Consider the following 15100-nt stretch of genomic DNA (forward strand, 5'->3'; position numbering starts at 1 on the left):
CTGAAATTGGAAGTGTAATAGAACTTTATAAAAATGGACAGAATTTGGCAAATGACTGGATATGGTATAAGGAGAGGGGACAAGTCAAAGATAACTCTGAGGTAACTACAAAGATAATGGTATCAAGATCTACTGTTTTCCATCAGATATCCACTGAATTTTGGGGAAGCTGGCCAAGTACTCTTCCATAAGACTGTCTCACCTAAAAACTAGGCATTAAATAGTCTATGATTAACTGGCAAAATATCATTATGAGGTGCCTGGAACCTCTAGTGGATCTAGGAAAAAAGAAAGGGTTTTTAATCTGATATGGTTCTAGAGTTTCTACCTTCTTGGAGTTAGATGGGTTTCCATCTTATAGATGAAATGTCTTTGAAGAACTTAGGGAAATAATCCATCCCATATTTGCTTCAGGCAGTAAGTACTTTATATTTGCATATCTGTACTTGAACAAAAATATCAACCAATGGGGGCAGCTAGGTGCCACAGTGAAAAAAGCTCTGGCCTTGGAGTCAGGAGGACCTGAGTTCAAATCCAGCCTCAGACACTTAACACTTACTAGCTGTGTGACCCTGGGCAAGTCACTTAACTCTGATCACCTCAACAAAAAGAAAAGAAAAAGAAAAAAGAAGAAATCAACCATCACCTGAATACCAATTAGTAATAATGTGCTTCTAATAATAATGACTGTGCTAACAGAAGGAAAAGCAAAGTACAGGAAGAAATTTAACAAAATACAGGACATGTTTTTAAGCAACTATCAATCATGTTAAATAGGTATTTTCAGCTATAGTCACAGCATACAGATCCTGCTGGTCACATTAATCAGGGTCAGGGAGAATACGGATATATTAAACTTAACATAAACCCCAAATCTTAATTGTAGCCTATGACTTCAAATTACTCTCCTATCAAAATTGTCAACATAGAGCAAAACCAAGTAATTTCACTTTCATCTTTTATTTCCCTTGCCTGCATTCTGGTCCAGGTGCCAAAGGTACCTAACTAAGCGTACCAATATAGTGAGCATCAGGGAGCAGGGATTACACTAGACTGCCCAAGAAGAGGTGAACTGGGCCAGGTTGGAAATGAAACAGGCCAGAAATGAAACAGGCCAGAGCTTCCATACCAATAAGTAGAATCAGGCCCATTAGTGATTACAAGAACCACTTTTTGCAGCCCTAAGTCTCCAAAAAAAAAATTTTAACTAAAAAACAATGGAAATAAAATGGAAATTGGAGCTATGTCACCAAAGGCATACAAAAGGGACAAGGGAAGATATTTAAAAATTGGATTCATTTTAAAGTATGCTAAGTTATAACAGCAAAGACAAAGTGCATAAACAAAATATTAAACTATAACAAAAATGAAGCAGATTTTAAATACAGCAAAATTCTGTTATCAGCAGACATTAAAAACTCGCCTATACAATTCTTAAATAAAAGAAAAACTTCCATAGCAACCTGTTCTATCTCTTTCCTCATGGTCTTAGAGAAGAATTCATCTGGAATGGTAAGAATATTACTATCCCTGAAAGATGACAAATGGATCAAGTAACAAAATCCTTTTCCATTTCTAGTCACTGAACTCAAACTGCCAATATTTCATATGCATTTAGATCGAACTAAAAATATCCTATTTCTGCAAAGGTCATACAGTCTCCTAAACAAAATTGTTTATATATGAACTATGAAAATCCTGTATATGTCTAAAACAAACCATCCTTTTCCAAATATTTTAGGTAAAATACAAAACTGAAGTATTTAATAGAAAAAATGATATACAACCACAAAAAAACAAAAACAAACTCTGAACACTGTACAATTATAATAACCAAACTTTTCCCTGAAGGGATGAGAAAATACATCTCCCTCTCTTCATTAAAGATGTGTGGGGATTCAATGTGGAACAATGCATATCCTATTTTATAAGGCTCAATTGATGTGTTGGTGACTTTTGCTGTACTGATTTCCTTTTTTAACTTTTCTTTATTTTTATTTTGTTGTTAGTGGTTTACTCACTAGGAGAGGATTAAAAAGATATAGTCTGAATTGAAAGTGATGTAAAAACAAAGTACATCAATAAAATTTAAAGATTTTTTTAAAAAAAAAAGATAATTTACAAGATAGAGGTTTTCCACAAATATCACTCTTCTGCAATGTCAACTTCACCACTTTTGTGTAACCAGGCTTGAGAGAGAGATAGGGTTTAAGCCTGTGATTTCATTGGTACAGGGAAATCCCAAATGAGGATATTCTTTCCACCAAAGTACTTCAGCATCTTTGCCACAATTTATAATCTTAGACAGTTGCCTAGAACACTGAAAGGTTAAGTGACTTGCCCAGGGTCACATTGCCAGTACATATCACAGGCAGGACTTAAACCCAAACCTTGCTGGTTCTCTATTTGCCTCTCCTTATGTAATACAATGTACTTATCAATTATATCAATATAAAAGTGTAAGATTATTTTTATACATGAACATATACATACATATTTCTCCCAGAAGCCTAAAGTAAACATGGCATTCTTCCCAACTCATTAGGAGGGGGAAAAATAGCACTCAGGGGGAAATCACCTGGTAGTGAGCAAAGCAGACATAATATAATGAAAAGTTGTTCATCCAAATCCAACATGAAATTTATCAATTGTCACACTGTTTCCCAGGCACATTTAGCCAAACAAGTTTTTATAGCTTTCTAAAAAGGCCTTTTGATGACCCAATTTAACTGGTAGTGATTTAATATACCATAAATATTTATAATAGGAAGGTGGAAGAGATTTAAAAAAGGTTTTAACATGCCTGACTTTTCAAAAACATGCACAATAAAAAAAAATAAGCTCAGGTACATCCACACTCAAGGTACATATTTTATATAGTTCAACTTAAAAGGTTAAGGATGGTAGACCTATTTTTACTAATTATGTACCTAAAAAAAAAGACCTAGGTTGCAGACAAACAAAATACAAACCTGTGCACTGATGATTTGATAAATATATTATATTTTCTTTATGTTTTGGCAAATCCCCATATAGTATTATCTAAAAGATAAAACAACAACAAAAAGGAAAACATTACTTTCTGATGGTGTAGTTTTTAAAATTAACATTCAACACTTTAACCTACAAAATAAGATACAACAAAAATAATGAAGTATTAACAAAGGCACATGTATATACAAGATGTCATGAATAGAAATGTACACAATCAACAACAATCAGTGATTTAAAGTTAGGGGCCCCTCACAGCCCACAAGACCAAGTGGCACTAAGAAATAGGAGGCAGGTCAGAAGTGAAAAGGTGAAAAATTGATCAAAACAGTCATTTCTACTGTCCTCTGTTCACACAGATGTTATTAAGAATAAGTTAATTTAGGGTGCCAGACTTGGGAGTCAGGAGTAATCTTGGCTTAATTCTGCATCTGACACTTAGTACTTCCGAGTCAATGGGCCTGGTCACTTAATCTGTTAGGGGCTAACTTGATTTCCTCATCAATAAAATTGAAATAATACCATCAGTATCTACCTCACAGTGTCATTTTGAGGATCAAATGTGAATGTATATAGCATTTTGCAAATCTTTTAATTATTACTTCAATGCCAGTAATTATTATTTCTACTATACTACTTAAGCAGAGGGGAAATAAGAGAGTAAAAGAACCTATAAAAATACCCAATGTAAATTTGTTAAACATTAAATAAACCAAGGTGATATATTAGTAAAAATGAAAAGTCATTAATGAAACTAGATAGTATATAGCTCTTTTTTAAATGTTTAAATTTTAAAAAAATCAAATTTAAAAGACTTGTCACTCTGAAATTTGAGATCCTTTTTTAAAAACATGTAATGCTATAAATATTTTGTCCTTTCCCTAACCTTTCAAACATAATCTTCCATTTACATCAAATTACTGCTTTTTTACTGCACTTCAAATCAATAATATTTGCATTGTAAAACATATATACATGTGTGTATGTATGTATTTTGCTGTCACAGTAATTCAACATAAAGAATACATAAAAAAAAACTTTTCCTGTATACCACTACATGAAAAATCTTTGTTAATTAAATATACTTACAACCTATAGCCAGCTATCCATTACTCTATGACTATGTAAACAGAACAATAACGGCTTTCTTCTCCATTTGGTTTGCCTTTTGATCATTTAATAAGTCTTTCCACCAAAGAAAGAAGTCAAAAGAAGTCCATCTGCTAACATTATTAATTATTGTGATTTTTTATAAGCAAAAGTTATAAAAAAGCAAGTAGTGATCAAGTCTTATGATTTTGAATCTTCCTGTGCCTAGCACTAAGCATAGAGCAAGAATATAACAAATAACTATTCAAACTATTCTTTTACTTTTAACACATCCTAGGAAAAATATTATAAATGTAGGCTTTGAATCTACAAAATGAGGCATTAATTAAAAATAAAAGTCAAATAGATCTGTTTCTCTACCTTTAGAGATAAAAATTAAATTTTCTGTACTCACTGCACAAAGTTTTAGGTCTAAAATTAAGTATAGTTTTGGACAGAGAAAAAGAGAGAGAGAGAGAGAGAGAGAGAGAGAGAGAGAGAGAGAGAGAAAGTGTATGTAAAAACAAGTTACAGAAACAGTAAACCAAGACACATTTTTTTAGTATTTATGGCTAAATTTTCTGGATAAGATATTCACATTTAAGCCTTTGGGGCTAATTAATTCAACCCAAATTGCTCCCTTCAGAGACATGCCTAGACAGCATGGAATATTTTGCCACAGGTTAAAAACAATGCTTAAACAATTTAAGAAAGTTTCATTTCCCTTTCTTGCTTAGTGATTAGAGGAAGAAGCTACAGCCTTTGGAGACTCAATAAGCTTAAGAAATTCTTCATAAATTACACTACATCACAAAAACAGAAACAATATAATTCTAATTACTGCTTTTTTAAAAACAAATATACTCATCTTCTTAAAAAGATCATCAAATCCTCAAATAAGCGAACAAAGTTTCATTAAAACCATCTGAGCATTACCTAGGCAGAATAAATTCAGTTGGATATTAAAACTACATAAAGACATAAAATCTACCCACTCTGCAGTCCAGAAAAAAAGAATATGAGATTTTTGAGGGCAGAGCAATGAGAAGTTCAATGGAACAATGTTGTTCAGTTGTGTCCAACTCTTCATGACCCCATTTGGGATTCTCTTGGCAAAAATACTGGAGTAATTTGTCATTTCCTTCACCAGTTCATTTTACAGATGAGGAAACTGAGGTAAATAGGGTTAAGTGACTTGCCCAGGGATACACAGCTAGGAAATGTCTCTAGTCTTCCTACCTCCAAGCACAGCACTCTATTCACTACACCACCTAACTGCCCCAAATGGAAGCCAGTGGAAAAGGTATAGCTCCCTAGGATTTCTAATTTTATCATAAAATTAGAGCTGAAAGAGAATTTAGAAATCATCTAGTCCCACCCACCTCCTCATTTGACAAGAAATTGAGGGACGAAGGGGTTAAGTGACTTGGTCAAAACTGTGCAAGTCATGATAAATCATGAGCTTTGATTTAAACTCTGGTACCTAATCCAGAATCTATTGCTTGTTTCTCTATGTACACTTAAAGTTGTGTGACTCCAACAATATTCACTAGATGTATTTTTCCTACAAATTAAATACTTTCTCTTACATGATAACAATTCAAAACTGTCCAACAAAATCCTTTCATTAGATCAAGTTGCAAAATTCAACACACGAAACATTGCTAAACAAGTGTGTGGGTAACATCTTGAGAAAACCCTGCATTTCATTGAGTAAAAAAAAAAAAAAAATTAAAGATCATAGATTTCAGTTAGTTGATTAAGAAAAGCTCATGAATTATATCAAGTCAATTGCTGCTCTTAATAAAACCCCCTTAAAAAGGGCTGCTCTTTCTCTCGAGATTCCTCAACATGCAAACATATCTGGCCTTTCCAGAAGTGCTTTGCAGATACTATGCAACAAAGGATGACAGTCAAACCTAACATGTTCACTCATGAGTAATTTTATCAGGGAGAGATTTTCTCAAAAGATATTTGTGACTAATTACACATTTTCTCCCTCGAAATAATTGTTTATTTGTCCATTACTTTCAAAACAATTATCAACAGAAATAAAGCCATGGGGAAAACATTTTTTTGTTATAATGTAAAAGGTAGAAATATCTGAAAATATCAAGTTAGAGATTACAAACTGCAAACTATTATTCCTCCTAAAAATACTATTCCTATTAACTGGAATTATTAAATCTCACAAGATAAATGAGATAATGACCACAAAGAAAGCAAAACACAGGTAATAAAGTTTATAAAATCAAAGAAAATAGACAATGTTGGAGTCTTTCATCATTTGGTTAACATTTCCAAGACTATAAAACTACATAGATATAAATTCACAGGCCTATGCATAAATATTAACATAATAAAACATACATTAAAATTTTACCCAACATTTTAAATTAATAATTTTTCTATTTTATATTTCATATACTTAATAGAATCACCAAGGTTTTTCAGTGTTGATGGTAATTTTTAAGTCATCTCATGAGAAAAGCTATTGGACATTTTAATACTCAATGGACAACTATTACCTCCTAGTTAGAAGTATTGGTGAAAAAAATTTTTTAAAAATTAAAAAAAAAGTATTGGTGAATCATTGTGATTGCAATTCTTTTTCACAGTCTTATACACACTACAATCACATTTATGGATAATGCAAACAAATTAAACATGTATATAATAACTAAATTTTATTTCAGAAAACCCTCTGTGGATCCCTAGGGTTCAAGAAGTGATATGAGTACCATTATTCTTTGTGTTGCTTTCAGGCTTTCTTTCAGTAAAGGCCTTTTTAAAATGTTACTGTTCATTTAGTAAGAGTTTTTCACCTAATTTACATAAAATAAGGTCCTTAAAAAGAAACCTATGAAGAATATTTAGTAATTTTAATAATACTACGAAGAATAATTGTCAAAATTTTACATTTCCTATCAAGTACAAAAATAGAATTCTACATGGCTTTTCTTAAGACTTAAACACCAGTGAGTTTACCACTCAGTTTAAAAGTGACTATATTCTATTGGATCTGTTATGTCCCATTTAAGAAAGTCATTTTGCTAAATAAGATTTAAGTAAAAGCTTATAACTTGCTATTACCAAGTTCTATTGTGCTCTTCCAAATTAAATAATTCTACCATCTTTTAAGACCTTTGCAGTAGAGCAAAAGATGAAATTCATTGGTTTCAAATCAGCATAATAAAAAATGCAATAGGAAAAAAGAACAAAATTATCAGTCTCCCTATACAAGGAATACTATATATAAATAATAGCCTTTTCATCAGTGTAATTTAGATGAAAGTATTAAATATAATTCATAAAGTGTATGGTATTTATGAAGCCTCAAGCATACACAAAGAAGGGATTACAAATGTACTCTAGATATGAAAGCCTTAAAATGTTTCCCTTAAGAATCTGAAAATGTGTTTCAGCTTTAAATCACTATATCAACTTCCTTAAAGAGTCATAGAAACATCAAACATTAGATTTTTCTGTTTTCTTTGCTCCATTGTTATAGGCCAATATTTAAAGACTATTTTGTATTTAAGGCATAACACATAAGTAGGTCAATTTGTTTTTATGTGAATTTTAGTTTTAAAGTAAAATACAAAATCAATTCTCATATATGAGGACAGAAGAAATGTAAAAGAAAATTATTATAGAGACTCACTGATACACTCACTGCATGTTCAAAACCACAGCATAGAAAATCACAATAAATATTTCCTGTACTTTAAGTGAGATACAAATTATGAAATGAGCATAAAAAAGCTGTACACAGTGAAAAGAGCACTGGATTTGGGGTAAGAGCACCTCGGTTTAATTCTCAGTTCTGTTATTTACTACCTTGTGCCCTCAGCCAAGTTATTTAAACTCTCTAGGCTTCGGTTCCCTTATCTGTAAAACGACAGGGGGTAGAGAAAAGAGGAAAAACTATGTAATCTCTAAAGATTCCTTCTGCCTCTAGATTCTAAGATCTGAATGACAGACTATAATTCTTGAAATACTTCTTTTACTTTAAATAATAATTTTATCATTTATATTAAACTTGAAAAAATATGGTGAAATAGCATCTTAGTTAAATTTAATTTCTTTTATGTTCCAAAGTTGTTGATGTTAAAATAAGTCAGATGTGAAACTGCAGTGTAACAAGCTATGACTGAAAATCAAAGGAAAGCTAAAACTATAATGTGATTTTTTTTTTCTTTTCTATGTACCTTATAAGAATATAAACTGGTTGAATTGGGAAGAAACTAGAATCCAATGAAATAATCAAGAATATTTGTTAAAAGCAGGTTTAGTTGCCAAGCATAGAAGATCATGAACATCATGGACCTACTTCTCTTCATCTTAAATATTCTATGTAAAGGGAAAAAAATTCAGTCACTATATAACAAATCATTTTTTTTGTTTGAAAATTAAGAGAAATATGCCACTTCAAAAAGAAACGAACTCTAATTCCTTCAATGGTTTGACTTTTATGGTAATACTTTAGGGGTCATTTCAACTTAATTAGTTTTTATTAAGTGCATGAGACAAGAGGAACATGGCATAGTGAATATAGAATCTAACTTTGAGTCAAGAAGACTAAGTCCTGCCTCTGATAATTTATTAGTTGCGCGAACCTGGAGCAAGTCACTTAACCTCTTGGTGCCCCTAAGGAGAAAGGGAAAGTAATAAGCATGTATTAAGCACCTACCTTACTATATGCCAGGAATTCTGCTATGTGATTTACAAACATTCTCTCATCTGATACTCACAACTCTGTGAAGTAGGTGATACTATGATTCCCATTTTACAATTGAGGAAACTGAGGCAGTCAGATGTTAAGTGCCTTACCCAAAGTTACACAGTTACTACTTGTCTAAGGCCAGATTTAAACTTACAATTTGAAGATTAGTGTGCTCGTGTGTATAATGAAAGAAGTTTCCAGTCAAGAGTTGTTCACACCTATGAAACTTACAAGATGATGCGTTCAATAACAGGGATACAGAAACAAAATGGAAGTAGTCCTTTGCCTTCAAAGGCATTTGTCTTTCTTTTTTGTCTTTTTTTTGTCTTTTTGTTTTTATTTGCTTTTTCATTTCTAGAGAAGGAATGCAATATTTAAATACAAAGAATATAAAAAGTAATTTTTCTTAGGGAGAGATCAGGAAAGATCTGCTGTAGGAGATGGCATCCAAGTTGAGCCTTGGAAGAAATTTTAAAAAAGGTCAAGAATGTTTTACTTGGTGAAAAGGACAGGAATCACTACTACTCTAAAAATGAATAAAATGGAATTTTTTAAAAAGTAAAAAAAAATAGCTGAGGGAAAGAACAAGGAATTCATTTCTAAAGTTTCATAACAGGATCATTTAAAAACTACCCATTGGAAAGAAAAAACAAGTTATTTAGTAATACATCCCTTTCCCCCTCCTCCCTTTAAGGTATTTGAAGAAAAAACCATTTCATTCAAGTTTAGACCAAGAACAGAGGACAGGAACGAGCAGCTGTTGAAATATTGTCAGAGAGGGGCACCTCTTTCATGGAGATTCCAGACTTAGAAAGTGCCCTCATGGTTACTGCAAATTTCCTTTCCACACTCCCTTTATTTCACACAGCACAATTAGGAAATGGTTTTTCACCAAAATAATGCAGGTTTATTTGGATTTAAGCGGTCCTATTTTGACATTTTAAAAAATGTATAGTAGTGGCAATCACTTTTATAAATGTGAACTAATGCTATCTGCATCCAGAGAAGGAACTAATAGAAGTATGTAAAGAATGATTTTACATATATATGTATTATATATGTATATGTACGTATGTATGCATGTATAAACGCATATATTTGTGTCTAATGGTAGCCACCTCGAGTGGGGGCAAGAAAAAAAAGAAAGTTATATGATGTCAACATTAACATTCCTCAATAATTATAACTTTACTATATATTTAAACGGAATAGTAAATTATACATAATAGAGTCCCAGTTTCATGTACAATCATCTTTTTTTTCCTATTTCACTATGTTATGGAAATCCTTGTTTTATTTAAGTTCTGAATAAAATAAAATGTATAAAAAAGATTTAAACTGAAAAAAATGATAAAAAGATGACTAAAATTCACTATTTTAGTACGTAGAATTATGTATCAAGTGATATTCTTCATATTTCTAAATAAGGATTATCCCTGGAATAGTAGCAGGGGGGAGCTAAATCCAGGGTCTTTTGATTCCCATGTTTCAATTCAACATATCTAAAAAAGCTTTTCTTTTTTAATTCTGACTCCATCTCTTATTAGCTCACTGAACTCGGAAAGAGCTGTCAATCTCTTAGGGGCAACAAGGTGGCACAACAACGGATAAAGCACTGGACCTGGAATCAGGAAAACTTGAGCTTGAATCCTGCCTCAAACACTTGCTAGCTGTGTGATCCTGGGCAAGTCACTAAACCACTGTCTGCCTTGGTTTCCTCATCTGTAAAATGGGGATATATAATAGTATTTACTTCGAAGGGCTAAGATCAGATGAGATATTTGCAAAGTACTTAGCAAAGTGCCAGGCACATACACAGCAGGTTCTATATAAATGTTTATCATTATCATCATCATCTTCATTTATCTATTCCAGGACTCCATTCACCATTTCAAATTAAAATTACTGTAATGCCATTACTTCCCTAATTTGTGTTAAATTCTCCCACTATTAAAGTAAAAGCTACTAGATAAAAGGGACTGTCTGCTTTTATAATTTCTATCTCCTTAAACACTATGCTTGGCACATTATAAGAGTTACTTCAGTGCTTTTTCATTCATTTAATCACCAACATACTAGCTATGAGACTAGGGATGTCACTTAACACCCCTACAATAAGATAAGATCTTATCTTATTGTAAAATGTTCTTGAGGGGCAGCTAGGTGGCACAGTGGATAGACCGGGCCTTGAAGTCAGGAGGACTTGAGTTCAAATCCAGCTTCAGACACTCAACATATGTGATCCTGGGCAAGTCACTTAACCCCAACTGCCTCACCAAAAAGCAAAAATAAAATAAAATAAAATGTTCTTGAAGTACTTAAACTCAAAAGACTTGAGTGAAATTCATTTACATTTACAAAGTAAGGGGTTTATATTATTAATAAAACACCATAGCAGTACAAAACAGTATATAAAATAAGATAGGCAATTTCACAAATTATTCTTTTAGAATGATAGAAACTGCATAATGGTCTTAAGTGTTTTACTGGTAGGCATAGATATTATATATCTATAATTATGTAGACATATACGTAAAATATCTCTCTATATATAGACTCATAAATTATATCTTAAAATAAGAATTGCAAAGTACTACACAAATATAACTAAGGCATTATAATTGCTATGCTTTTTGTTATCCAATTAGTCATGACTGCATTTGGGTTTTTTTGGCATAGTCTGAGGTCACATTGAAACTTAGATCTTCCTGACTCCTGGCCCAACACTTTATCTACTGAACCAGCCAGCTGCAGTTGACATACTAGTCACTTACCTATGTACCATCAGTAAGACTTGCTTGCACTTTTGAGTTGTTTTTCCTAAGGAAGTTTTGTACCCAACAAAATCACAGTCCTAACCCTGTTCAGCAATCTGGACACTAAAAGGTCCAAATACTAAACAACACATCAAGCCTCAACATTTCAAACTATTGATAGGAAAGGAAGTTGAAAAGATGAGAGTAAAATTAAATTAATGGGGGAAAGCCTAAATTATAAGTTTTTAATGCAATTATGACTTGCAATTATGCATAGTAAGTGGAATGAAGGATTGCCTAGTGGAGGTTCAGAAGCTAAATGTCTTTCACATTTTTTATCTGGACCTATAATTTTGACAGTATAGGAGCTCCTCATGAAGAAACTCCCTTTACCAATGCAGACTGGAAACTATTCTAGAATTTATAAAGTTAAGTGACTTACTCAGGGTCAAAAAACCAGTGTGTATGAGTCAGGACTTGAATCCAGGTCCCCCAGACTCCTCTTTCACAAAGTAGGCACTTTGTTGAATCCAGTAACAGGACCTTTTACAATACAGACTGTAAATTATCACTTACCCAAATTAAATAAAGCTAATTACTATTTAAATTGAGAGCGCTGTTTAATGAGTATTTTTAAAATGTTTATTTTTAAATCATCAAGCTATTTCCCTCATGAATATTGAACTTCGGGGGGGGGGGGGGAAATTTACTATGCAAATTAAATACACTGGATCAACTGGATCAACTCAACCCTGATCTAAAATGATCACAAATTCTGAATTAGTTAGAAGCAAATAAATGAAGTTTTATTCTACTATTTCTGGGCATGCTGTCAATATAGCTATTTAATAGTTATGTTAAAAAATGTCCAAAATGGAACTTTCCAAAATAGTGAATAAGAGTAAACATAATTTTTATATTTTTAAAAACTTCTTTAATAGAAATATTTAGGAGATAGAACAAGAATGCATGGCATACTACTCATTTTTTAAATTTCTTTTTTATTGAACAAGAAACAAAACTATTATGCAGTAAAGTTATCCAATCTTTCTAGAAAATCCTACACTTAGCATAAGTGGTGTATAGAGAAACTGAAATACATTAATCAGAGCACAGCAAAAAGCCATCTACCCACAATCTCCAATGAGCTATTTTTAAAGTAATTTAATAGAACAGTCTGAAACAATGCTTCTCCCTTCTGTCCAGTGAACCACTTAAACAGCTATTGGTTAGAGGGAGGTTAGCTTCCATTAGATTCTATTTCTTTCTAAACCTCTTTCAACTCTCCTCTCCCTCTTCAACTCAGCTTTAGCAAAACTTAAATGAAAATTAGCAACTTCCTTGCAGAGTCATCAGGAGCTGAATGCCAAGCATAGAAATAGAAATAGCTATTCTGAAAGTAAAAACAAACAAAAAACTAGGTCTAGGAGTCACAAAGTGAAAATTCTAATCCATATTTCACCACTTCCCCTTAGGTATAAACTACCTCGGTCAGCAAAATGAAGTTAAAGTAAGTTTTCCAACTACATGTTGAAGGCTAAACAATGTCTACAGCATTCAAAAATCAAAGTCTAAATTATTCATACTATAAATCTCAACAAAATAGTATTAAATATAGGCTAGCTCTTATTTTTCAAATTATAAAAATCAAAACACCTTTTTTTTTTTTTTTATAAAAACACTGCAGCTGAAATTGAAGTTAGGGTTAGAGTTCCTAATACATCTTATTGCTTCACCCTGGCATATTCTGTGTATACATTTAATAAACACAATAGAGCAAGGATAAGCATTCTGTGATTAGTAAATTTTTAAAAATCACAAAGAAGATTGGCCAAATGAGAGGCTAATTCCTTCACCTACAGATTACTAATACTGGAGAAGAATCTGTGAGGTTGTGTTTCATTTCCAAAAGGTAACATCTGCTCACCTTTACAGACCATTTTTAGGAAGAAACAATTAGAAACACACTCCTGAATTCTGCAATAAACGAGTCATAACATTGGCAATTCTCAGCTAACTCTATGGCAAAAAGTCAGAAGTAATCAATTTACATGCCACACTTATATTTACAAGGACTTGAGTACTACTAATAAGCTCTACTCAATATTTTGTGGGAGGGGGAAATTAACTTTTTTTAGGTTCCCTATTATTTATACTTAGGGCAACCACAGAAGCACTTCCTTCCAGTGGTGGGCACTTTCATCTAGGTAGCAAAACAGTAAGACTACCTTAACATAGCCCAAAGAGCCTCTGGACAGGCTGGACAGAACTGGGGCATCTGTTGAGAATCTTTCCCAACCTTAAAGCACAACCTATGTCTGATAAATTTTTGGTTCCAAAACTGGGCCAGCCGTGCCAAAAGCATCAATGAGGATCAACGAGGGTGAGATTGGAAGGGACCTTTTTCAAAGTCTTCCCAGAGAAACTGGGGCCTACAGACTACAATCGGCCCCTTGTCTATGCTACGGATCCAGCCTCTGTCCCCACCACGTGTAGGGTCAGTGGACGTCAATTCCTTGCTCCTCTGAGTCCCGGTGCAACCGGAGGCCCAAGGGAGGTGGGGAATTGAGGTAACTGGGAGCAAAAAGGGGGCCTCTCCGGAACAGGGGGAGGGAGGCCGGAAGGATGAGGGAGAGGCGGGTGCTCACCTGGACGCCGGTGTAGTTTTCGAAGAAGAAGAGCACCATGCTCTGGTAGATGGTGTAGAAGCGATCGTCCACCTCCTGATAGATGCGTGCTCCCGGCAGAAATAAGGAGAAGAGGCGCCAGCCCAGCCAGGCCAAGATATAGGTGGGGGCCGTGCCCAGCATCACGGCGGCCGGGAGGGCATACCGCATGGAGTACGTGTGGAGCACCAGGGACAGCAGCATCTTCCTGCTCCGCCGCTCGCTCGCTCGCGATGCTGTGGCCCGGCTTCCTCCTCCTGCTGCTTCCCTTTCTCCTTCCCTTCCTCCGGGCCGCCAAGGGATCACCGGGCCCAAAGGAAAGTCCCTAGCCACAGACTGCCCGGCCCCCTCCCCCTGCCCGCTCCGGAGTCGCGGAGGCCGCCGCCTCCACCACCGCCGCCGGCGCCGCAGCCCCTCAGCTGCATGGGCTGCCCTGCTGACCGGCGGGCGGACTGCTCCCTGAACAGGAGCCCGACTCCCCCGGCTCCCTGTTCCCCAACGGACAGGGACACAGAAGCTAGGCCAGGGAGGGCACGGCGACCTGGCCCAAGCTACAAGGGACCCAGGCTGCGGTTACCTCAAAGGGAGTTACGGTTCATGACCCTCCTCTGACACCATACTGCCAAACCCGGATGGAGGGAGGGGCCCTCCGGGCAACAAGGTGGCCCCTGATTGGCGGAGCCTGGGCCGCCGGTTGGAGGGCAACCGACGGCGCACAGTACCTCTCGCGATGCAGCCTGCCAGACCAATTGCGCATGCGTGGAGTTGATCTGCGAGCCAAACTGCTTGCCTGGGGGTTTTCCACTCCTGCTTTGGGCTATGGAGTTGAAAATGGAGTTGACTGGAGTGGGTCGGGGGTGCAGACCCGAACT

General features: G+C 34.8%; 1 protein-coding gene across 1 annotated transcript in view; it reads right to left on the reverse strand.

Moving 5' to 3' along the window:
• AGPAT5 (1-acylglycerol-3-phosphate O-acyltransferase 5) overlaps positions 1–14600 on the reverse strand; it is a 74555-nt gene extending 59955 nt beyond the window's left edge. The window contains exons 1-2 of the mRNA XM_027840413.1: positions 14211–14600; positions 2973–3042 (exon numbers count right to left, since the gene is read on the reverse strand). Of these exons, the coding sequence (XP_027696214.1) occupies positions 2973–3042; positions 14211–14432 (292 nt within the window). The 5' untranslated portion in view covers positions 14433–14600. The remainder of the gene's footprint in view (positions 1–2972; positions 3043–14210) is intronic.
• Between the last annotated feature and the right edge of the window lie 500 nt (positions 14601–15100).

The sequence above is a fragment of the Vombatus ursinus genome, unplaced genomic scaffold (genome assembly GCF_900497805.2).
Source record: "Vombatus ursinus unplaced genomic scaffold, bare-nosed wombat genome assembly UNPS02014841.1, whole genome shotgun sequence".
In the NCBI taxonomy this organism is placed as follows: Eukaryota; Metazoa; Chordata; class Mammalia; order Diprotodontia; family Vombatidae; genus Vombatus; species Vombatus ursinus.